Source organism: Chlamydotis macqueenii, chromosome 2 (genome assembly GCF_036417535.1).
Source record: "Chlamydotis macqueenii isolate bChlMac1 chromosome 2, bChlMac1.mat, whole genome shotgun sequence".
Lineage (NCBI taxonomy): Eukaryota > Metazoa > Chordata > Aves > Otidiformes > Otididae > Chlamydotis > Chlamydotis macqueenii.
The window spans coordinates 76,611,854-76,635,964 of record NC_141557.1 but is presented as its reverse complement, the minus strand read 5'-3'; the positions used below and the strand labels follow the sequence as shown (position 1 = coordinate 76,635,964).

The window sequence follows — 24,111 nt, the reverse complement described above, 5'->3', positions numbered from 1 at the left end:
CCAAATCCTAAGCTCATTTTTGATGTTTGCCTAGGATTCAACACCATTTCTTTCTCTAGAAGATGCATGAAAAAACAGATTTACATTCCTATGTCAAATACCTTACAAGCATAAGTAAATTTGCAAAAGTATATTCTTGACCTAGATTCAAAATCTGAATGTCTTCAATATCTAGGGAAGGGTGCATTTCTGATGTCTTCATAAGAAATATGGTGAAGGATCTACATATCAAATCAATAACTGTTTATTTTAATGACCTGAGAAAAAGCCAACTATCATTTTGGTTTTTTATCTATGTTCTTTGTGAACAGAGAAATTTCTACAAAATAATAATGTCTCAAACTTTTTGCCACAAGTTTGATCTGAACATTAATGATGCTTTTTCTATATCATAAACTGTCTTGGCCATGAAAAAAAAAAAAGTGTGGATTTTTATTTTCTTTCATTTGTCATTGCAGGAACCTTTGTTGTGCAAGTCACCGCAACTGATGCCGATGATCCTACATATGGGAACAGTGCTAAAGTTGTCTACAGCATTCTCCAGGGACAACCATATTTCTCTGTCGAATCTGAGACAGGTCAGAGGACCTCATCTGTCATTCTGTGACTGTGTCTGTAATTCAGAATTACTTGCTAAGCCAAGCTAGGACATATTAGACAAAAACTTCAAAGAGATCGTATCTTACTTGGTGCAAAATCTGACAAACTTAATAGAGTGATACATCTGTAAACATGACACCTACATTATTTTAATCTTACCAGCAAAGTCTAATAAATATAATTAGTACTGGATGTGAACCAGTTTTCAATCATTTTTTAACAAGCAGTGGGTACAGCAACTTCCATGGATGCTTAAATTAAACCAAATAGGTTGGCTTTTAGATGAAAATGGGAAACAGGTGGGTGTGGAAAGAAGTGTTTAATCCTCATAGATCTTCATAATGGCTAAATTAAGACTGAGGGTTTGTTCAGGTAGGTTTTTTTCCTCCTTCTGCATCTTCAAAACTTGTTTAAAGTAATTATAATTTCTGTACATCTGCAACATATCACTTTAATGCTAATTTTACGAAAGAAATCTTAATTAAGAATAATGATAGAAGAGGTAAAATTGGCTGTTACGCTACACTAGAAGATCACAAATAGAATCTCAAACTTCTGAGTCCTAGTTTTGGAAGATGTTTAAATTATATACAGTGACTGGAATTTTTTATGGTCTAAATAACAGGCAGCTTTGGAATCTGTACACATAAAACACAGAATTCTAGCTGACTGAATCTGCTATACCGTTGACTATCTGACTACATAAATAGTCTCTTCCCAAGATTTATAACAAAATTCTCCAATAAGAAACAAAGGATCTCAATAAACTCCTTAAATGGGAACATTCACTGTGATAGGTTGCTGGAAGCTAGATAAATCGATTCTCCTCAGCATCCTTACCTGAGGAATGGATTACCTCAGACAATTAGGTTTTAGCATTGTTTCTTAAACAAATCTTAGAGACTCAGGCAGGAAGAAGGAGGGAGAGATTAAATATCCTGAAGACAAACCAGAGGTGAAAAAATGTACGTAATTCTGAAATGAGAGAAAGCCAAGATCAAAGGGAGCTTCTCTTCAAGCATAAGGTATTAGATAATGCAAGAAAGGATTTTTGCACTGATGCACTCATTCTGACTTGGACTGTACACTATGTGCTCTTCTATCTAGAATTAGAATATGGATAATGTAGCTGGGAGTTCCTCAGTAATAATCTTTTAGCAAAAGAGTTGTATGGAGCACAGAGGTGAAGCAAGGTAAACCGCAGACTTGATCTTCCTGTCTTGGAAATCAATTGCAAAACTCCTAGACTGAAATAAGCCTCTGTCAAAGCTGCTGTGAATTCTGCCATGGATTTCAGTACTTGAATTTCACCCCTTTTGCCTACAAAGGAGTCAGTTCTTAGCACAGTGAGAATGCAAACATTTTACTTCATGGTAAATCTGAATGATTGAATTTCAATAGGAGTTGGCCTCATAACTTATATTTGTGCCTTTGAAGAAGGAAGTGACTGGCAATATAGATTCAATCAATGTATAAATAGAAATATAGATATACTTGGGCATGCTTGGATGCTCATAATTTTCTTAATTAATTTCTCTTCTCCCATTTAATGTTGTTGTACTGCCTCTTTAATGATGTCTTGCTAAAGTTAGCTCTTTTTTTTTTTTTTTTTACCATGTTTGTCAAAATAAAAATATTGACAGAACAGGAGAGAAAAGATGGAGCACATTATAATGAGCAAAGAGCCTTTTTCCAGTTCAGTGAGAGATTTTAGCGTGGAACTGAAAGGGGGTTAATAGTTATGTAAAAATAACACTGCTCACAAATATGTAGAACATCTTTCTGGGAATGCCACTAACATTGTGTCTGTCACATAGGCAGCACCTGAGATATGATATGACAAGTCTGTAATTTAATGTGCCATCTCATAACAGTAAATATTTGTACTGGGCAAAGTTTAGTTATTACACAGAGATTGTTTTGTTCTTTAGGCTGTGGGGATTTTTTAACAAGAATTTCCATCAAAGTCAGTACCTTACTTGTGAATTCCCTCTCTTTAATGTTTATGTTTTCAGGCATTATTAAAACTGCTTTGCTAAACATGGACCGTGAAAACAGGGAACAATACCAAGTGGTCATCCAGGCTAAGGACATGGGAGGCCAGATGGGCGGATTATCAGGAACCACCACCGTGAACATCACATTGACTGATGTAAACGACAATCCACCTCGCTTCCCCCAGAGTATGGAACATTTACATTCTATGTCTTTACATTAAAATGGACATATATTTAATATTTTTGCTCCAATTGCAGTAGATATTCTGAGAGGTGAATTAACAAACAGAAACATTATTTTTCCTACCCATTAAATGGCTTTGACTGATATATTCTGTATTTCTTTATCAGTATTATTTCTATCAGACCTTGTGGTTGACTGCATTTTAAGATATCTTTTCTAACAGATTTAAGTTTTGAAACATTTATTTAAGTATGTAAAATGATCCCATTCTATCAAAATGAATACTTGCACCCAGGAAACATTTCCCTCAATGGATTTTCCTATATTCTTTGCATACAGAAACAAAAGCACTTACGTGAGTATCTGAGATATTTCTGCCTATTTTCCTTCCCCTGTCTCAGATCATTTGGTAGATGTCTTTGAGATATTTAAGGGAATCAGTAATTTCTATTAATGACCATTCATGGCCATAAATGATTCAAAGTGATTTGGTTTTCATCCACTTCTCTTTCTCTCTCTTTCATTCCTTCTATCTTTCTTTCTTTTCTTCCTTCTTTCTCTCTCCCTTCTTCTTCTTTTTTTGCTTTGTCTAACCACTGCTCTGTGGTGATGTGTGTATATCACAGTGTCAGTGTGTGTCAAAGTCAAGAGCAGCTGTTAAGAGAAAATAATTGCAGATACTATCAGACAAATCAGCAAGCTTTGGCGGTTAAGTCACTGGGAAAGTTATTGGAAGCAACTTGTCATTTAAGTTCAAAGTCTGTTCTTAGCTGTGGGCAAAGTGTTTCCATTTAAATTAGCACAACTTAAGAGAAAATATAACACTCTGCCTCCAATGAGTTAATTATATATCTCTGGACATAAGTAAGTGTCTTCAATATAAAAGCCAAAGATCCAGCTTTATAATGCCAACATTCCCCTAGTAGAGTTTTTTTCAGAGGAGAATTTGATGTAGCACATTATTAATAGGCATTTAGACTGGATTTAGTTTTAGTGTTACTAAGCTGCATTGGCCTCTGGCAGTTGTTAAGATTTGTCTTTTGGCCTCAAAACATTTTTCATATACAGTTTCAATATGGCCAACAAGACCCTGATAATGTCTGGAAAGGGACATATGTTGCTAAAGATACATGTATGCAGGAAAGCAAAATGCCTATTCTTCATACTAGAAAACAGATAGAAATAGAAGTTACTCTTATCCACGTGAAATTAAGGCAGAAGCTGAAGGCTGTTGCCCCAAGAAGGCCTGAAGACACAGCAACTTGCTAAGTCATCTGTGTGTGCCCAGCATGGACAGTGGGCTGAGAGATGGTGTCCAAAGTACGTGAGACTCACTGACAAAATATCCTTCTCTCTCTGCTGTAGGCACATACCAATTCAGAGCTCCCGAGTCTACGCCACCTGACTCACCTATTGGCAGGATAAAAGCTAATGATGCTGACGTGGATGAAAATGCAGAGATTGAATACAGCATCATTGAGGGGGATGGATATGACATGTTTGGAATTATCACAGACAAGGACACACAGGAAGGAATTATAACTGTCAAAAAGGTACCCATCTTAACACACTTAACTCCAGCCTCTGAAATACCAGTCAAAACTTTATCTAGCACATATTTGTTTTCCATTTTTAGAGCAACATTTGTTGCTTATTAATTTGAATGCTATCTATTAGGAATCTCTACATTACCTGTGTAAAGTTTCTTTTATACAAGCAATTGGAGTCCTTCTTCTTACATCCTTCTTTACTAAACCAATGCACATGCTTTGGAGGACTTGAGAGAGTAAATAAGCTAAGGAGTGGGATAGGAACTCAGAAAAAATTCTACAGTCTGAACATATCCACAGAATAATTCAAGGAGGCACCACCATCCAACTGTGGTTTTCTGCCTCTGATGCTTACAGGATTTGCTCACTTACTAGAAGATGCTGTGTGAAGACCACAGAAATAATCAGTATCACATTGCCTATTTTGTACTATAAGAAGATGTTGAGTTGTATAGCTATGATGTTTTAAAGTACATGGAGAAATTTCTTTTGACTCACATTTTGTAAAAATGTAATTAATAAATCCATCATCATGCGTTTGCTTTAGAAAAATATCACAGCACCTTGCTAGATCACAATGGACATCATCTACTATATTGCACATTGGCTGTCAGAAAAGGTTTGCGAAATATTGTTTACAGTGGGTTATCAGGCAAGCTTGATAAGGTTACAGATATCACCCTCCATCAGTTCAAGTTCAGTCATCACTAGATAGACATTTTGTAGATTTTCCAAACATGCACTTGCTTGTTGATATCAGTGCGACACCTGTCACTACTTGTTTTTTAGGAGATGCCTTCCAGGGGCTATTTATGATATCAGTCTAACTCTGTTTGCGTTTCCGTCTGTTGCTGACAGAAGCTGTGAATAATGGAAAAACGGGGTGACTACTCTCTCCCCACGTTTCTCTAAGTACTGTAACAAAAAGTTGCTAAATACTGCTTCTTCATAATTTTAATAGAGTGTGATATGGTCATAGCCTGTCATAAAATCGTGTTTTCCTTGATGGGTGGTCTTCGATGTCCAGACACTAGATGTCAGTGTGTTTTATTTCAGTAATGGAATATTTAAAAAAGCAACTCCTGGAAAATCTTCCCCCCTTTCAAGTGTGGTGCTTAGGGGCAAAGAATAGACAAGAAAACATCAGCATGCCAAAAATTACAGAATAAAATAATGAAGAGCTAAGTCTATTTCAGAAGGAAAAATTAACTGATGTTTAGGAGTTCCAGGCATAGAATTCCCTGAAAAGGTGTCTTTTTCTGTACCGTGTCGTCATTGGCATAGAGCCCTGTCTTTCTTCTTTCTGCTGGCATTTTAATTCCAGTTCAGCCTCCTGTTATCTAGCACAGGCCTCTCCATGACATCTCTCCATTCATTTGGCTCACCTGTCTGCAAGCCACAACAGTCCCCACAGACCTCTGAAACTTTTTCTTCCTCTTCCCAGGCATTGGATTTCGAAAACAAAAACCTGTATATTCTGAAAGTGGAAGCTACCAATACTCATGTGGACCCTCGATTCCTCTACCTGGGACCATTCAAGGACTCAGCGACAGTCAGAATTCAGGTGGAGGATGTAGATGAACCCCCTGTGTTCAGCAGACCAGCATACATAATGGAAGTGAAAGAAGATATTCCGATAAACAGTGTAATAGGAACAGTAACTGCTCAGGATCCAGATGCTGCCAAGAACCCTGTCAAGTAAGCATAGACTATTTCAGCTTGTGTGTGAATATTTATAGCTTTGATTTTGCTTTATTCATGTCAGCACAAAAAAAAAATTATCACTTTTAACAGTGAAATTGTTCTGGTGTGCTTAAATATGAAGTATTGTAGGTGGTAAATGATCTCTCACATGTGGGCATATCTATGTATATGTGACTGTATTTGCATGATCTTTGCATCTTGAATTACATCCTATGCTCTGTTTGTGGTTATTTCCACCATGGAAGAATTTACTGCAAAAAGAGCACTAAGAACATGATAGTGTTCTCCTCCCTCCTTTAACATTTTCCTGTGCAGTGTGGTGCATCCTCTTGCCTATATGACAGGCAGGTGATTCAGCAGCCCTTAATTCTCCCATCCGTCCAGATCTGCTTGACAGAGTTCACAGTTACCTTCTCTAAACTGCAAGCAGAAATGTGTTTAAAGCAGCTCATGTGCACCTACGGACTCTGATCTCACTTGTATCAGTGTAAGGTTAGTAAGATAAGAATCAGTCTCATGGATTTCATAAGTAACACCTGCTGTGAATCAATAAACTAGTCATAGAGGAAGTGGAGGAAATGTTAATGTTGGAGTAGCTAAACCTAAGCCTTTGTTTTTTGTAAGTTAACAGGTGCATTGTTTCAGTACATTTGAAAGCATACTGGAGTACTTAAGTCACACTGGATAGAGTACAAAAGAACTTTTAAGTAGTTGTGTGCTTTAATTAAAGTTCATTGCTACTGACAAGGCAGTAGAAGGAGGAAATTAAAAATACTGCAATATGAAATCCAGGTCAATTTTCAACATGTCTCTGGGTTGGGCACATTGGAAATGCAATAGCAGTCTTAAGATCAAAATAGAACAATGCAGATTTAATAAAAACTTAATCCATCAATACTTTGCACTTCTGCAAACAACTATCTTTCATCAAGATATCTTACAATGTTTATGAGACATGAGTAAGTTTTAAGCTCTCACAGCAACATACTGCTTTGCGTTTGGTGAAGCCCAGGAACAGAATAAACACCTTCTATATCATGTCTTCATGGGTATGCTAGCATAAAGATGAAAAATTGGTTGGGCTGATACTCAGGCCCCTTCCAGTCTTCATATGAACCTGCTTTTTTTTATGTCTAATGGCACTGGAAAGTGAGGGGAGTGATTCCCTGCTTCCCTGTGGTGATAACTACAACCATTTGCATTTCACACCAGCACTAACTCCTAATTATAAGTGATTTACAGTGGATAGGGATTATGCTGCTCATTGTTGAGTACTGCCTACTGGCTCTTTTCTATTAATTGAATGTGTGTGCTAAAACTTACCTGTCTTTCAAAGGGCAGTTCTTTAACACAGTATAGGTACCTTGTGTGTTAAAGTATCAGATAATTATTGAGCAAAATTTAGCAGAGATGTCAAAATTGATACATTGCAGCAGAAAACTTGTTTCCTTTATACTCTAATAGCATGCAGCAATCAAGGTAAAAGGAGAAGAAAAAGAAAAAATGAGGAAGAGGTTAGAGTAACAGAAATAAACACAGCAAGAAAAAACATGAAAATCAGTAACAGGGGAAGGAAATCAGCAGAGCGCAGTAGCCTGAGAGATGTTAGCTTGTAATAAATGTAATTTTATGGTGCTAGTATCTTGAATATCTCCTAGAATTTAGGGGCATGGGTTGAGTCTGCATCTTTTTGACAGGGTGATTTTTTTCTTCCATCATGCAATAGAGATGCTAAATCTGATTTTCACTATGAGCTTCAGGGAAAATGCAATTAGACTGTATATATATATGACTTGTCACTTGCTTGTCAATTTTTCTTGACAGTTAAAAATAAGATCTTTAGACACTTGATATTACAATGAAAACCTTCCATTTTCTCCTCTACTCGAGTGAAGATTTCTCTTTTTAAACAAACTGAACCCTAACTCTGTTAGATGAAAGTCCCTTTGATCTTCCATTAAAGGAAACCTTCACAATATCATTATGAAAATGCATTATGAAAAATTCACACACACACATCCCTTCCTGACCCACAAATCTTCCTGACTTGCGGTTACATTATACAGCAAGCTGCTGAACATCAGAAGACAATGAAGCAATAGCAAAATATGAAGCGGATATCTGTCTTGGTTGTAAGAGTGCATAATCGTTCATTGCCTGTGTGTTGGTGGAGCTACATTTCATCAGTCCAGCCATTATAAATAAGATTTGCTGTGACATGACATTAAGAAAATACAAAAATACACAAATAGATGTTTGGCTATATATGAATATGCATCCATGCGCAGCAACATTAATACACTCCTGAGTAACACTCCATTGTCCGGCCATGTAATAAAAAAAAATTTGCATTCTGCTTGTGCTTCATCTAAAAAGAAATATTATGAAACACTGCATATTGAAAAAAAATAATACTGCAACTGGCACTGCTGTATTGTACATCAGATCTTTTTAAATTGCTAGTTGAGTTTTTTTGCTATAGTAACTCCTCAGAGGCATAATGAAGTTCATCAGTCACTGGAACTGTCTCCCTGCTGTGATTTGATTTACTAAAGTATCCCAGATGAAAATGATCTGCAAACAAATGTAAGGCTTAATTTTGTTTGTGTATTTTACTGACAACATATTTGCATGTGTTAGATTCTCTCTTTCACCCTCCCCTTCTTCCTCTTATGTACAAGGAGAGACTGGAATGTACATAGATACCTTTTAACTTCCTAGTTTGTCAATTCCTCAAGGTTTGAAAGGGATGAAGTCCTGAAATCTGATAAACACGCATCAGTAATTTCATTAAATAAATGTAAAAAGGAGCTTGATGTTGTCTGCTTAATTCTTACTAGGTTATGATCCATAAATCAGAATCACCACCGATTCAACATAATTAATAGTCCTTGATCAAAAAAGAGTGGATTATACAAACTGAGAAACAGAAGTGACAGTCTAGCTTATTAAAATCATCCTTCTAGACCAGGTTAATGGTGTAATTAAAGTACTTTAACTGCATTGACCTTATATGTATTTTCTTTTGAATATGATGAAATAAAATTAACATTTCATTAAGAAGTTGTTCTCTGGTTCATTTTTTTTTTTTTTTTTTGTGAGTTTAACTTTCCACTGTACAAATGACTGACCATACAGATGCTTTTACAAGGACTTATATTTTAAAATTCTTAATTACTTAAAGAAATCCTCAAATTTACAGCTCTGGTAACCTTAGAAAAAGTCTAGAGAATTTTTTTTTTTCATTTCTTTCAAATACTGTACCACCGACTGAATCTGGGGAATCTTATGAATTAATGATAATGATTACAATATATCAAGGCAGTAAAACATGCTAAGGCAGTAAGAGATTTTAAGTCCATTCATAATATGAAGCATGAGTGAAAGCATAATTGAAGAAAAAAACCCAACAAATGGACAACTCATGCCTAAAGCTAGTTGCTTACTTAAATATCTTGCTGAGTAAAAGCCTGAAACATAATATTACAGTTGGCTAGAACGGTTAATCTATGGAAAATCCTGATAGTTCATTTCAAATATGAATGTAGAATGTAGATTCACTGCAAAATGGAAATACCAAAGTATTTCAGCTGAGAGATATGGAAATGAGTTACACAATATCTGAAAAATAATTGAATTCACAAAATACCAACATAATATCATATAAAAGCCTGAATGAATGAAAGTTAAAACGAAAGGTTTACCATATCAAGTACTTACTTTGTCAAAATATAAGAGTCAGACCAGTTTGTATAAACTTGTTTCCATCAAACATTTCAGCTAAGTCAATAAATTCAAATGTACTGTTTAGATTTGGACAAAACAACACAGCTTGCTGGAGCTGTCCTATCAGTCAGCATTGCCTCTTACATACCTTCTCACATACTCTTTTCAAGCTGATGATAGCATTACAATGCTCCATAAAGGAACTAGGTTAGTGACACCACAGCTGACTTCATGCAGCTGAAATTGTGGTACTGTTAGTCAAGCGATAGCAAGGAATAAATACTAAATCAACTCCTGAAAAACTAGCAAGGTGTGCCTGTGCAAGTCCTACCAAAAAAAAAAGTTAGCTGTGCAAGTACCTTGGAAACCCATTTGGTTGTTTCCACAGGAATTTAATGTGGAAAACCAAAAACAGTTTATTGCAAACAATTAGTACTTGCTATAGTTTTTTTTGGGAAGGTAGGCTACCCTAAAATTCTCATTTTAGAATAAGACTGAACTAATTTGCTGTGGATATTATACCCCTTTTTTTTTTTTAACTTGAAAAGGAAAAAAAATGCAGTTACAAGATAGTTAGCAAGTTAGTTCATTTTAAACCTTTGTCAAAATCACATGTTTCAACTGGACTCTTCTGTTCACTCCTTCTTCCATGCAAGATCTTGCTCAGAAGTTAAGAGACACTGCACAGGCACTGGGAAATCGGTGCAGAATGCAGGACATGTCGCACAGCTGCTCCTAGGGCAGAGCAGGGAACGGAAATTTTTCTTCAGCCCATGCATGGCCCTCAATTCTGTAGTGGCAGTAAACTCTGCCAGTCATTCTCCTGGCCCGGTTTTCATCTGACTTCATATCAGGTCAGCCATATCTTTATCCTTGCCTGGACACAAGGGAGAGCAGTAGCTGCCTAGTCTCCATTGACGCACGCTGCAAGGAGAACAAGGGAGCAGACTAGGCTTCCTAGGGGTCTGTCCTGGATTGCACATGAGCACACATTTGGGCTTGAAATGAGCAGAATAATGCAATTGTATTCTTGCTTTAGCAACATCAGAGACATAGTTCCGTTAAGACCACCATAATTTATGCAAGAATTTTCTCTTCATGAGAGACAAAACCGAGTCACAGCATTTAGACTGCGGTGGTAGCATCCTCTCCTGTGAACTGGAGAGTTCTGCTTTTGAAGTTGAATTCGGTTCAGCAGAAAAAGCAAAAGATCAGATTCAGAATTTGAATCCAAATTTAGACTGTGAGCTCCTCCTAAGCTTGTTAGCATTCATTTTCACATTTAGATACTATCAAGCAGAGCTGAGCATGTTAGTTTTAATGAATTACAGCAAACCTTTATGTGATATGTACCGTGGAATAATGAATCTCTGTTCCATGCTGACTTGTTTTTGGGGAGTAGTCTTTTTAAACACTGGGAAGTGAAAGGCAGAAATGGACCCCAGGTGTCAAATTTTATATCAGAAATTATTTGGAACAGTTGAGGTATCAAACCATAGAAAGAGGGTTTTATAATGGGAAAGCCAACTTAGCCTTAAAATAAACTTCATATCTTTCAGGACACAGACTTCACTTTTCTCACTAAAAACAAAGCTTTGATGATTCTCAGAGGTATGTAAATTCTGCACTAATTCATTTATTCAGTGACAATGCTCCACCTTCGAAATCAAACCTCCAATGTGTCATTATCCAGTAGCTCAGAACTAGTTCTTTGTGTGAATATATAAAGACTCTGAAGTCTCTGCTGAAAACAAAAGACAACTCCATTTACTAGCTGTTTGATGTCTCATCTTAGAAAACTGTTTAAGAACACAGAAATTAAAAGCATTCTCCTAACCCCTGCCTCTGTATTTGCAGGTACTCTGTAGATCGGCACACTGACATGGACAGAGTATTCAACATCAATTCAGGAAATGGGTCGATATTTACTTCAAAACTCCTTGACCGGGAAACACTGCTATGGCACAACATTACAGTAATAGCAGCAGAGATCAGTAAGTCAAACCTAAATACCACTGCTGTCCCTGATGTAATGAATTTAGCATTCTAGCTGAGCGCCTGGAAAGCATGGCTGGACAGATGTCAGGCTGTATGGATACTCCACTCAGTACTAACGAAGAAGCGGAAACTCTGTAAGAGGTGGTCTGCAGTTTTATGTTTTCTGGGGATACAGTTCACGAAGAGGTAACTTAGCTGAGCAGGGAGGGGAGGTACCAATTCTGCGTTTTCTAATCAGTAACAGCCATTTTTAATTTTGAAAGTGATTGTTGAATTCTGAAATTGGTGTTCAGCAGGCACGATGATTTAAAGCCAAGCTGCATTCTGTGACTGAATTCAGTCTGATCCAGACTGAATATAGCACAAGCTGGATGTTTTCAAGTAAGGCTAAGGTGGCTGGGCTGAACTGGGTCCCCAGATCTTAATCAGTTTTAAGGATTTCCATTTTTTACTTCTTTCATATCCTTTGAAATTGCAAGCCATAGTTACAGATCAGTGTGTTACTTAGTTTAGGATTACTCAGCAGAAGTAATCTTGTTATAATACTAGTCATGTTCATCTTAGGAGCTGAAATGCCAGGGGTCTAGATAAGGATGTGTATACTAGGTGACGTCAATAAATAATCCTCTTTATTTTAATACGTTAGCTATAAGCATGTGACATACTCAAATACTAGGGAATGCAATTCTATTCTCTACTCTGCTTTTGCGGAGTCACAATCTCTGTGATTGTGAAGCATGGTGGAATGGTGGATAGATCTAATATAAACACCAGCTCTATGACCATCACAAAGTCTTTGTGCGACTCAGAGGCTAAATGACTTTTATATATATATATATATATATATATAAAATCTTAAACAATATAAGCTCTGCTTTCTTATGTTGCATGCATATGTATATGGCTCAAGCAGCTGCTAAATGGTGAGAAGAGTATAACTAAGGAGTACTTGACTCCAGTTTTCTTTTTGTTCTATAGGTATTTTTAAAACTGAAAACTGAGGTGGAACAGTCCTATTGAGGCAAGCAGATGGGTATATGTAAAAGGGTAGTGGGCTAGAGCCTAGAGTACTGATGCTTCGTAATAGTTTTTTCCCTCTCTTGAAAACTTGCACTTTTAATTCTAAATATGTGGTTTCAGCATACCAAACACTGGCATCTAGGCTGCCTGTTAATCAAAGTTTGTGCTTCTCTTAAGTCTTTGAAGGAATGATCTAAGGTCAAGAGTTGTATGCTACAGACTGAGCTCCTGGGTAGAGGAGAAGGGGAAAAATAAACACCTAAAAATGAAAGAATAGCAATAACATTTAGGAAGCACACTTGCATCATCTTAGCAGAGCTGAAATAATATGCAGTATAGAAAATTGTATACTGTCTAAAAACCAACTTAGCATCTATATGAAATACACATTGAATTCTTTGCCTCCTCCCCTAAGGACAGACCTTCTATTGGGCCAGGTGCTCTCAACTAAAGCTTTTGTGTCTGACACAGGCTTCTGTCTTAATTTCCATTCCTCTTTAGTCTGAATCCTTCCAGGGTGCAACAAGCTACTTCCCAGGCTGTGCTTCGCTGAGCCTAGACTGAGCTTGGCATAACTGGGGTAGATGCCTTCCAAAGGCAATTTTCTTGGATGAAACGCAGCTATTGTTGAAACAAGCCTTGGTCTGATCCAAGCTACTTCTCTAATTTTAGTCTCAAGAGGCTAGACTGTAAAGCACGACTGCTTAATGCTTCTAGCTAAAACCAGTCATTTCTAGCAAGGCTAGCTAAAGTCCTGTTCCACTAAATTCCAGCTAATCATCTCTCAGTGACCTACCATCACATCAAACTCAACGTATATTTCACTAAAGTAATCTAAAAGAAATATCCAGTCAAGTTACAGTCAGGATGCACATTCAGATGGATGGCTGTTTCCTTTGATATAAAAAAAAAAGTTAAAAAAAAAGGTAAAGTCATAAAGAGAAACACCTTTCAGTGATGACTCTTCTTGATTTTATTTTACAGTAGAAAAATAATGAAAATATGGAAGTTGTTTTGCCTTTCATGGCCTAGAACTGCCAGTATGTGTAGATAGCTCAATTTTAGAAGGTTCTTCTTTTTCACCAGTGTAAGCTGCAGTTGTGCAGCAGTCCGGGGAGTCATGCTGTGAGTGTTGCAAACATATAGTTGGTGAAACACTGGGTCAGTACATCTGCCATAGTCAGACGGCAAACTGGCGGTAAAACTCAGTGCACATGGCTACTGATTCACAGCTGCAGAATTACAGATTATTTACTGGACAGAATTCTCAGAGTATTTTTAAGTATTCTTTACTTAATACTTAAGGGTAAATCAAACATTGGCAGGACTTTGAGGCTATATTCAGAAAAAAAAAAAAACAGTTTGATTGCTGGCTCAACAGAAAACATACTACTGTAGACGTTAATAGATTTTAGCAGTTCGTTGAGTCTCTGGAGCTTTTTTTGGAGATGGAGTCCAAATTAAAGGATAATGCAAATTCACTTATACCAATTAATTTGCAAAAATAATTGGAAAGATTACAATAAAATACTTTAAGATGCATACATATTTTTCAATTTACATTTCCATTAAATCAGAAAAAAAAGGCCCATGTCCACAAAGCATAACGTTTTTATGAAGCTTCTGTTTATTACAGTATCATTTTAAATTGTAAGAATCTTAATTACATAGAAGTAAAGTGAAAATACATAGTTAATCGTTCAAAAAGCAGGAAAGAAAACAATTTCCTTGAGAGGAAAAAAAACATGTTTGCCAATATTTGAATGTATTTGTTAGAAAGGTATGCCCTTATAAAATAGTCTTGCTAATAGTTCTGCAACTTCAAGTGAGTACCTTTTATTTCAGCCTATTATAAAAATTCAACATTTGTATTGATGTATTTTAGCACGGAATTCAGCCTAGACTATGCTATGCATAACCTGCTATTTTATACATTGAATGAATGTAACCCAATGGTTCATATTAGAAAGTGGTTTATGCCTAATGGAATCATATTAACTCCGATGGGACTGTGGAGCTTTAAAGCGCAGTATTTTGTGCAAATGACTGAGCTCTGTAATAAAAATATACATTGCCAATTTTGGAGAATGCACTTTCGAATTTATAAAAGTATGATAAACATAGTAATAGGGCTTTTATTAAAGCCTAACTCAACGAGCTACTATAATGAATGCTTATAGAAGCATACAGAGTCTTAGATCTGCTACGTTTTATTGCACTATATTTTTCACTTGAGTCATAGGTTAAAATGCATTCATAAACTATATTAACACAGGTAGGAAATTAACGTAGCAAAACTCAGTGTGAGCCCTCATGAAAGGGAGGGGGAAGGTATTTATTTTAAATGAAACTAATCATCTCAGTCACACTCATTTGCTCATAGATTTCACTCTCTCTCATTCCCACACCCACATAATCCCAGGCACTGAGATGGGTTTGTCTGAGTGACCTGACTTAGATCATCTTTTGTGTCATAAGGAGCACAAAGGACACAGACCAAGTTCTGGCAATGTCTCTTGGTTTCCTTTTGATTGGTGATGACAAATTGGTTTGGGGGCAGGTCTTCTACCTTTTAGGAGTCAACGGTTGTTATGATGTGACTTTTTCTCTTAGAATCTTGCCTATTTCACCAGTCATGGCTCGTAAGTAAGGTTGCTGCCTGTTGTCTTTCTTCCTTATTTTGTATATCTTCATGACTAAAGCCTTTCTCCCTCCAACATGAAGAGGAATAGTCCAACAGGATCAATAGTCCAACAGGACAAGGAATAGTCTATACAATGTGGTGCATTTCCACATGTTTTCGTTTCTATCTAGAAAGATAACAATATTTTCATCAGTATTTTATGCTCAGGAATATCTTTGTCAAATTCAATCTCTTGGCACTATACAGTCTTTACAGGGAAAAAAAAACAAGTTTACATATGGGGATCTGCAGATACTATATAGTGCTTATGTTCTTCAACTGATACATTTTAGATTCAAGTCTAGAATATCAGCCAAATCAATTCACATCAGATTAGAAAATCATAGCTGCAGTTACTACTTATTTAACATAATAGTAATCACAGTAGCTTAAGGAACTGTGTCACAACATTCGTAGGGGATGATAGAATATTATATATAACAGGTGTAGAGGAAAAAAATATTCAATCCTGTCTTCATGACTCTTCAATCTTCCTGTTTCAGAGTTAAGGAAAGAAATATGTTCTAGAAACTTTGTTGCCACCAAACTGTATCACTTAGGCTAATATTTCTCTTAGACTAAATATTTAATTTAATTCTGGTATTATACTTTTATGTACATAATTACACATGTATCACACATACATTCATAATCATTCATAATTTGGAGTGTTCAAAGCAATTTGTAAATCCTGGACCCTACCCCATCTTAACTGTATAGCTTATGCAGAATCAGAGTAATGATAACACAGCATGATTTTGTGGAATTCACCCCATAACGCAATCTCTAGGAATCAACAGAATATAAGTGGCGTGTTGTGAGTGAGGAGAATTAAGGCAATGAACCCCTAAGTCTGTCCTTTTCTTCTACTGCACTGAGTCAGTAGCTAGGCTAAATAAAATCTCTGTTCTTTCTGGCTTTATCATTTCAGACAACCCAAAGCAAAGCAGCCGTGTCCCAGTGTTCATTAAGGTTTTGGATGTAAATGACAATGCTCCAGAGTTTGCCATGTTTTACGAGACCTTCGTCTGTGAAAACGCGAAGGCAGAACAGGTGTGTTGTCTGCTTGTACTAAGAAAATATTCCAAATTAATTGAGTTTTACTACTACTCTTGCATCACCTCATCAAGAGGTATACTTCGCATTGCATCAGACTGTCAGTTTTTCAAAATTAAACTAAACAGTGGCTGCACAGTATCTGATTACATTTAGTATTCTTGCAGCTAATGTGACAGTATGTTTTACACTGCTGTTTTCTGTACTGCACCTTGTTATTCATAATTCATTTTAATTCTGTGATTCTTGGCTTTATTCAAGCACCTCCACTGTCTCCCTCAAAAACAATTTCAGGTCCATAACTGTTACAGGTCCTGTCTGTGATGTAACTATTTCCTGCCAGATAACTCTCCGTCTAGCAGCTCTGTTGGTAAATGGTTCAAAGGAGCAGACAATTTGGAAGATTCAGCCAGGCAATTCCTGTGACATGAGATTTGGTTAGACAAATATACAGTCAGCTTGGACTGTCTCACCTTTCACCTCTGTTGCTTGTCACATGCAAAGGTTTCCTACCCATCTGGAGTGCCATCAACCCAAGCCTGCTCTTGAATTCAACATGATTTTCCTGCCAGCTTTCAAATTCATTATGTTACTGGCTAATGCTGTGGGATATAGTAGCATGGCGATCCTAAACAGCATCGGCAGCACATGGATTGCTTTTGTTAGGCTTACCATAGCAGCATCTGCTGCCTTAAAACAGAAGGAAAAAAATAAATACAGTAAGATTGCTTTACAATCCTAGAGTACATAAATAAGCTTAAGGTCCACTGACTTTGAAGATAATTTTGTTCTTATTGTTTCAGCTGATACAAACATTAAGTGCTGTTGATAAAGATGACTCTTACAGTGGACATCAGTTTTCATTCTCCTTAGCTCCGGAGGCAGCCAGCAGCTCGAACTTTACATTACAGGACAATAGAGGTGAATTTCTAGGAAGATTTTTCTTTATTATCTCATTCTTGCTTTCAGTCTTCAGATGAAGCTTTAATGCGTGCTTTGTGTTTCCAGACAACACAGCAGGGATTTTCACCCGAAAAACCAGATATAACCGGCATGAAATGAGTACCTACTTCTTGCCAGTGGTAATATCAGACAATGACTACCCTATCCAGAGCAGCACTGAAACAGTGACTATTCGAGTATGTGCTTGTGACCATCGAGGAAAGATGCTGTCTTGTAATGCAGAAGCCTTGATTCATCCTACTGGTCTTAGCACCGGGGCTCTTATTGCCATTCTTCTCTGTATCATTATATTACTCGGTAAGTAGCTCAGGCATTTTGTTCCTTTCATGGTTATTTTGCATTGCTGCAAGTGATTATACCAAGGCTAGGACAAGAGCAAAGCAAAGCAATTTTTGTCTTATCCTTCATTTATATTATTGTATTTCCTCCTCTGAGGGTTGCTACAGATACAGTGTATAGAACCCATCCTATCTAATCTTAGTTGTCTAAAAGTTAGCAATGTCCAAGCTAGAAGGGGCAGCTGGGCTACGCCCTCTGGTCAATGGAAAGAGACAGGCACCTCTAGAAAGACATTAATCGCATTCCCGTATTGGTATCTGAGGTGCACCAGACTAATTACCCTCTGCAGATGTCTGTGTCTTTCTATTGACCATAGGAGGAGGCCAGATAACTTAGGTTTAAGCAATGAACTTCCCATGAGGAAGAAAACGGAGAAGAAACAAATCTCAGTGCTTCTGTTCCTTTGGAAAAAGATGCTGAAATGGAGTGGCTACTAAAGCACTTTCTCAAAAGCTGCAGGGTTCTCCCTTTCAGGCACCTGTGAATATTAAGAGGTTGGATCCTGAGTGTGGAGGATGTAGAGATCTCTGGCTACAGCACTTACCGATGGTCAATATGTATTTTTTAATAAAAATAAGGAAAGCTTGCAACGTCTCTCACATTCCTCTCACTCAAGTTCCACTCCTCTTGTAAAACAGAGACGATTGGTCCCTCAGCCAATAGTTATAGTATATTCATCTAGGGAGAACTGTACAATACAACACAGGCAGTTCTCAGGGAGACTTTATTAGTCACCTTTATTATCTGCCCAGGAAAGAAGGGAGTCAGACCAATTTTACAGCAGTAGGGTCAAACAAGGGAGAAAATGTTTCGTCAGTTATTCCACTTCTTTCCACCATACTTGTATCTCCCTTGGACATACTCATTACCATTGCAGAATCATCCTCATCTTTAGTATTAAAAAAATTTCCCGCTCCAGTGATGAGTCAAAGACCACGTTGTGATTCTCAGATTTTAACAATACAGTAATGGGTTGCCCAAATAAGCATTATCCCATTTTCAATCTGAGCTCACTTTGTATCAAGTTCCTTACCAGAAAAATAAATCTAGTGCTGCAGATAGTCTTCCACTCGTTAGTGCAACTGTGCTCATTAATATCAATCTGACATTAAACGATTTCCTGTTTTATGTCAATCAAAAATAATTGATTCTGTGTGCTAAGCAGCACTTTATGTCAATTACTGCTCACACCACCATGCACTATAAGCAGATTTTCAATTAACTCAGCTATATAATTTTCTATTTTCAGGCTGGTTGCAGGGTTTGCATGTGCAACCACTGCCGAGTGAAAAACAATACTCTGAGCAGACCCGAACCACAACTTAAAATTTAGCGGCAACAAGAACTGCTTATAAATTGCTAGGTTTATCTGCAGTTTGAGAAAGGCTAGCAGCTTATCAGGAGGCCTCAGATACTGCTAAACACTGACAGGCAAATAAAGGTGATATACTTTAACGTGTAACATCTAATGGGGTTTTTTTTGCCTAGAAGTTCAGCACAAAATAAGAAAACCCAAGTATCAGAGATGTGACATAATTGTCCAAGTTGGATCCTTGCATATTCTGTATAACATCTTTTTTTTTTTTTTTGTTAATGAGATACTTCAGCAAAGTATCCTTACACATAAAAACTATCATTCCTTTGCTTTCTTGGATCGTTCTACTGGTCGCTATTCTGGAAGCCCATTCGAAATCAACACTGTTCTTTTTAAGTTCTCTGGAATTTTCTCCAGCTTAACAGTTACTGTACTTTGACTCACATACCATTTTAGAAAAACAGCTGATATGAAAGATAATTTTGATCCACCTTATCATCTCATATCAATGAGTTTAGGCATTTTCTGATTTCCTTTGCTATGAAAGAACTATAAAGACATTAAGATGTGTCTTGGAGTTTACACAGCAGAGCTGAAATAACTGAGCCCTGTGGACCTCAGATACGAAAGCAACAGTGCTAGTAGTAATACACCCCTGCTCCTTGCTCAGTCATTTACCATCTTAAGGAAGAATCCAGCTAAGAAATCTGAAATTAGCTTCTGAAGGAAATAAAGTGTTGAACGTATCATCTCCCACTCTCTGTGCCCACTTCTCCAACAGTACTGGGGATCATTGTTGAGTAAAAATATTTAAATTTGGGTCAGGGCCTTGGAAACAGTTCCTGCCCTCCAAATAAATGAAATACATATATACTTATACACACATATATATACACTTTGGAAAGAAAGGCATAAAATTACCTATTTGAGAAATCTCATGCTTTTGGCAGATTAAATGATACCATTACCATAGTTCATCAGTCTAAGATTTAAGCCATGTATTTTTTTAAGGTGATGTACATTGTAAAAACAAGGAATTTAATAAAACTTTGACTTTGTGGTGGCTGAAATCCACTCCATATTCCAAACTTTTTTTCCAGAGGAGGATAGATTTACTTATCTTGAAATGCAGCTTTGCTAACTGTCATGGTTTTGTTTAGTGAGGGGGGGCCTAAGGTGGTAGCTTCTGTAGGAAACTGCTAGAAGTCGCTCCCCTTTGTTCAGGGGACTTGGCCAGGCCTAGGGCAGACCCACTGCTGGCCAAGGCCGAGCCGATTGGTAGCAGAATGTCTCGTGATAACGCCTCTGCGATAACGTATTTAAGAATGGGAAAACAGAAAAAAAGAGAGAGGAGAGAAGATGTGAAGGAGCTGAGCGGGGGCAGAGGCGCAGAGGGGGAGGCGCAGGCCTCATGGGCCTTGCAGGCCTCACCCTCTGGCCTCTCGCCAGGCAGCCGATTGGGCCCGACTTGGTCCGGCCCGGCTGCAAGAAGTGGAAAGGAGATGAGAAGTGAATAAGATGTAAAAAAAGATCCTGAGAGACATCTACCAGCCTGTTGTGAGGAACGGCTGCAGACGCCAAGGTCAGTTCAGAAGGAGGGGGAGGAGTAATGCGGCTCCTGGCCAAGATTCCCCTGCAGCCTGTGGTGACGACCATGGTGGAGCAGGTTGTCCCCCTGCAGCCCATGGAGGTCCACGGAGGAGCAGAGATCCACTTGGAGCCTGTGAAGGACCCCGTACCGGGGGAGGTGGATGCCTGAAGGCAGCTGTGGCCCGTGGAGGGCCCGCTGGGACAGCTGTTCTAGAGGGACTGCACCCGTGGAAGAGATGACCCACGCCAGAGCAGTTCCACGAAGGACTGTGGCCCGTGGGAGGGACCCCACGCTGGAGCAGGGGAGGAATGTGAGGAGTTCTTCCCCCGACCATGAAGCAGCGGCGTAGAACAACATATGATGAACTGACTGCAACCCCCATTCCCTCTTCCCCCCTGTGCCGCTCGGGGGGGGAAGGTAGTAGAGATAATGTTAAGCTTGGGAAGAGGGAGGGGTGGATGGAGGTTATCTTGTTCTCTGTCTCATTATCCTGCTGTTTGTAGTAATAAATGAATAGTTTTCCCCAAGTCGAGTCTGTTTTGCCCGTGACGGTAACTTTAAGGATTTCTCCCTGTCCTTATCTCAAACCTTGAGCCGTTTTTCCTTATATTTTCTCTCCCTGTTCTCTCGGAGTGTGGGGGGAGTGAGAGAGAGACTGCGTAGTCTGGTCCGATCAGGGCTGAACTACGACACTAACCTTTTATCATAGCCCAGTAGATACTAGTCTTGCTCGTAGCACGAGTTGCATCTCGTCCCAGGGGTTCAAGGTAAGTAACACCTGATGTTAGTTATTTTGGAGAAAGTGTTTCTTCCTTCCCAACTCTCATGAAACTAGTTCTCTTCTCAAGGCAATAAAATTGCTGTATGACTCTGGGTAAAAATGTGCCTACTGACAAGAAGAGACTCCACTTGGCTTCTTACAAGCTTGACGTCTCCTTTATTCTAGTGCGGATCCATGCCATTTCATCTCCCAAGGTACTCACAAACAGAGCAAGCACAGTCTGGAAATCTGACGTGTGCATTTGCAGTTTTGTAAAACATCTTTTAAAACTTTGAGTTCAAGCACAGGCAGAGCATTTCTTCTGGGTTTTAATGGAGTCAGGGATTAACCTTTCCCTTTCTCTTCCCCTGTTATTTTTGTTTCCAGTTACAGTGGTGTTGTTTGCAGCACTGAGACGGCAGCGGAAGAAAGAGCCTTTGATTATTTCCAAAGAAGACATCAGAGACAACATTGTCAGTTATAATGATGAAGGTGGTGGAGAGGAAGACACCCAAGCGTTTGATATCGGCACGCTGAGGAATCCCGAAGCCATAGACGATAATAAATTACGCAGAGACATTGTGCCAGAAACACTTTTTATGCCACGGCGGACTGCAACAGCACGAGATAACACGGATGTCAGAGATTTCATTAACCAAAGGTTAAAGGAAAATGATATAGATCCAACAGCACCCCCATACGACTCGTTAGCAACCTATGCGTATGAAGGTAATGGTTCTGTGGCCGAGTCACTCAGCTCCTTGGAGTCGGTGACCACGGATGGAGATCAGGACTATGATTACCTCAGTGACTGGGGACCTCGGTTTAAAAAGCTGGCAGATATGTATGGCACAATGGACAGTGACAAAGACTCTTAATATGTTGCCTTTTTTGGTTTTCTTTTTTTTTTTTTCCCTTCCTCATTTTTCAGAAAGAGTATTGAGATATGTGAAGTGGCTATTTCTTTCTATTTCTCCACAGCTGTGTGAAAGGGTTCTCTATTCTACCCATTCAAATTGTCTAATGACTGCAGTCTGTGTGGATCAGCTGTCAGAAAACTTTTTCTGGTATCATTTTATGAGCTTCCAAGAGGCAAAGTTCTTATTTTTTAGTGCATCCAGTTTACCAAGCCAGTCTTACAGGCACAGCAGTAGTGGAGGGGAAAAAAAGGATCAGATGGGGAGCAATATTTTTACTTCTTCTGCTTATATTGTAAATTGGAGTATATTACTGTTTAAGCTCACTTGCTCTTTTTGCTTGTATTCAAACTATTCAGCTCAGACAACTGTTCTGTCAATTGTGCATTGCACATCCCAGTGTAATGAGGTACCCTAGTTTACCCTATGTATTATAGTCAAAAGTAGTGGTGATGGAATGAAGGTTTATTATATGAGTAGAATCAGCCAAGAAAAAAACATCAAACGCATTTTACTCATGAGGAGGGTAAAAAGGCGGTCATTTAAATCTAAGTGTTTTTCTAGAACTCACCATTGCCCCTAATGCACTGAATCGTACTAACACACACATTTATATAGTTCATTGACTGCTATGTATATATTCTTCTGACCTGGCCTTGCTGGAGAGATGTGTGTGCGTGCATGTGCGTGCAGTCAGTAGCCCCAGTATCTAATTCTTAGATAGTTTCCCAGTTCTAACCCAGACTTTCTTTGTGATGGGGAAAGTTATCTAATTCAACTCCAGATTAGATCATGACTTGGAGGAAGGAGCAGATCATAACTGTACTTTTCTTCATACTTTCTCCAGTTCACAGATGGCCACTGTGCTGGGGGAGTGGGAGTCAGGCTTTTCATATTCATCTCCTTCTGCCTGGTCTCATGTGCAGGAGTGGAGTAGTACCCTCAAGGTGACTGCCACACACTGGGGCAAAAGAAGCAAGCGCAAAGGAGGAAAGAGTGCTTGTTTTGTCCTGACCTTCCCTGCCTGGATGCCCAGGGTGGCTTCCTGGCTGACTCTCTGCCCAGTTCTGCTATCTGTAAAGTGGGGAAATAATGCCTACCTCATCAGGATGTTGCAAGAATTATATAAGTCATTTGGAAAATGCTTTAGAGATGGAAAATGCTGGCATTCTGCCAGAGGAAGTAATTTCTCATGCTTTTAGGTAGTTGGGTTTTTTTTGTTTTGCATTGTTTTTTTTTTTCTCCAGATTCAAGTCCTGAATGCACAAGTAAGTGAGAATCAATTACCATTCCAGTGGCCTGAAAAGTAGGGTTTACAGCTATAACTCATTTTTTAAAATAAACTACTCAGACGGGGTTGTTAAAGACTTCACCAAAAGGTAAAATTTTAATTGCAAGTCTCTCTGTGTGTGTTTATATCTGCTTTGCCAAGCTAAGTAATTTTTGTCCAGGGGTGGGGTAGGGGAAGATGCCATAGTCTCAGGCCAAAACAATTTTCTTTACAGCTTGTGCACCACTCAGTATTTCTGTTAGTTTGTCAAATGCATGCAGCTGCTGCTCTTCAAATCCAGCCATCTAGGAGAGGCTATCTGGAGACAATCCTAAGGAGCTTCCATGGGACATATCCAGTACCAGGAGCTAAAAGCTACCCTTCATCCCAAAGTAGGAACAGAGCCCATGGCACTGTGCCAAGGAAAGAAGGATTTTT

General features: G+C 38.3%; 1 protein-coding gene across 1 annotated transcript in view; it reads left to right on the top strand.

Annotated features, from left to right (window-relative positions):
* The window catches only part of LOC104483955 (cadherin-6), a 102,355-nt gene extending 78,525 nt beyond the window's left edge, over positions 1 to 23,830 (top strand). The window contains exons 4-12 of the mRNA XM_086740347.1: positions 459 to 578; positions 2,616 to 2,783; positions 4,147 to 4,334; positions 5,776 to 6,029; positions 11,619 to 11,755; positions 16,394 to 16,515; positions 17,322 to 17,439; positions 17,527 to 17,778; positions 21,874 to 23,830. Coding sequence (XP_086596473.1) covers positions 459 to 578; positions 2,616 to 2,783; positions 4,147 to 4,334; positions 5,776 to 6,029; positions 11,619 to 11,755; positions 16,394 to 16,515; positions 17,322 to 17,439; positions 17,527 to 17,778; positions 21,874 to 22,364 — 1,850 coding nt within the window. The 3' untranslated portion in view covers positions 22,365 to 23,830. The remainder of the gene's footprint in view (positions 1 to 458; positions 579 to 2,615; positions 2,784 to 4,146; positions 4,335 to 5,775; positions 6,030 to 11,618; positions 11,756 to 16,393; positions 16,516 to 17,321; positions 17,440 to 17,526; positions 17,779 to 21,873) is intronic.
* Positions 23,831 to 24,111: the final 281 nt, after the last annotated feature.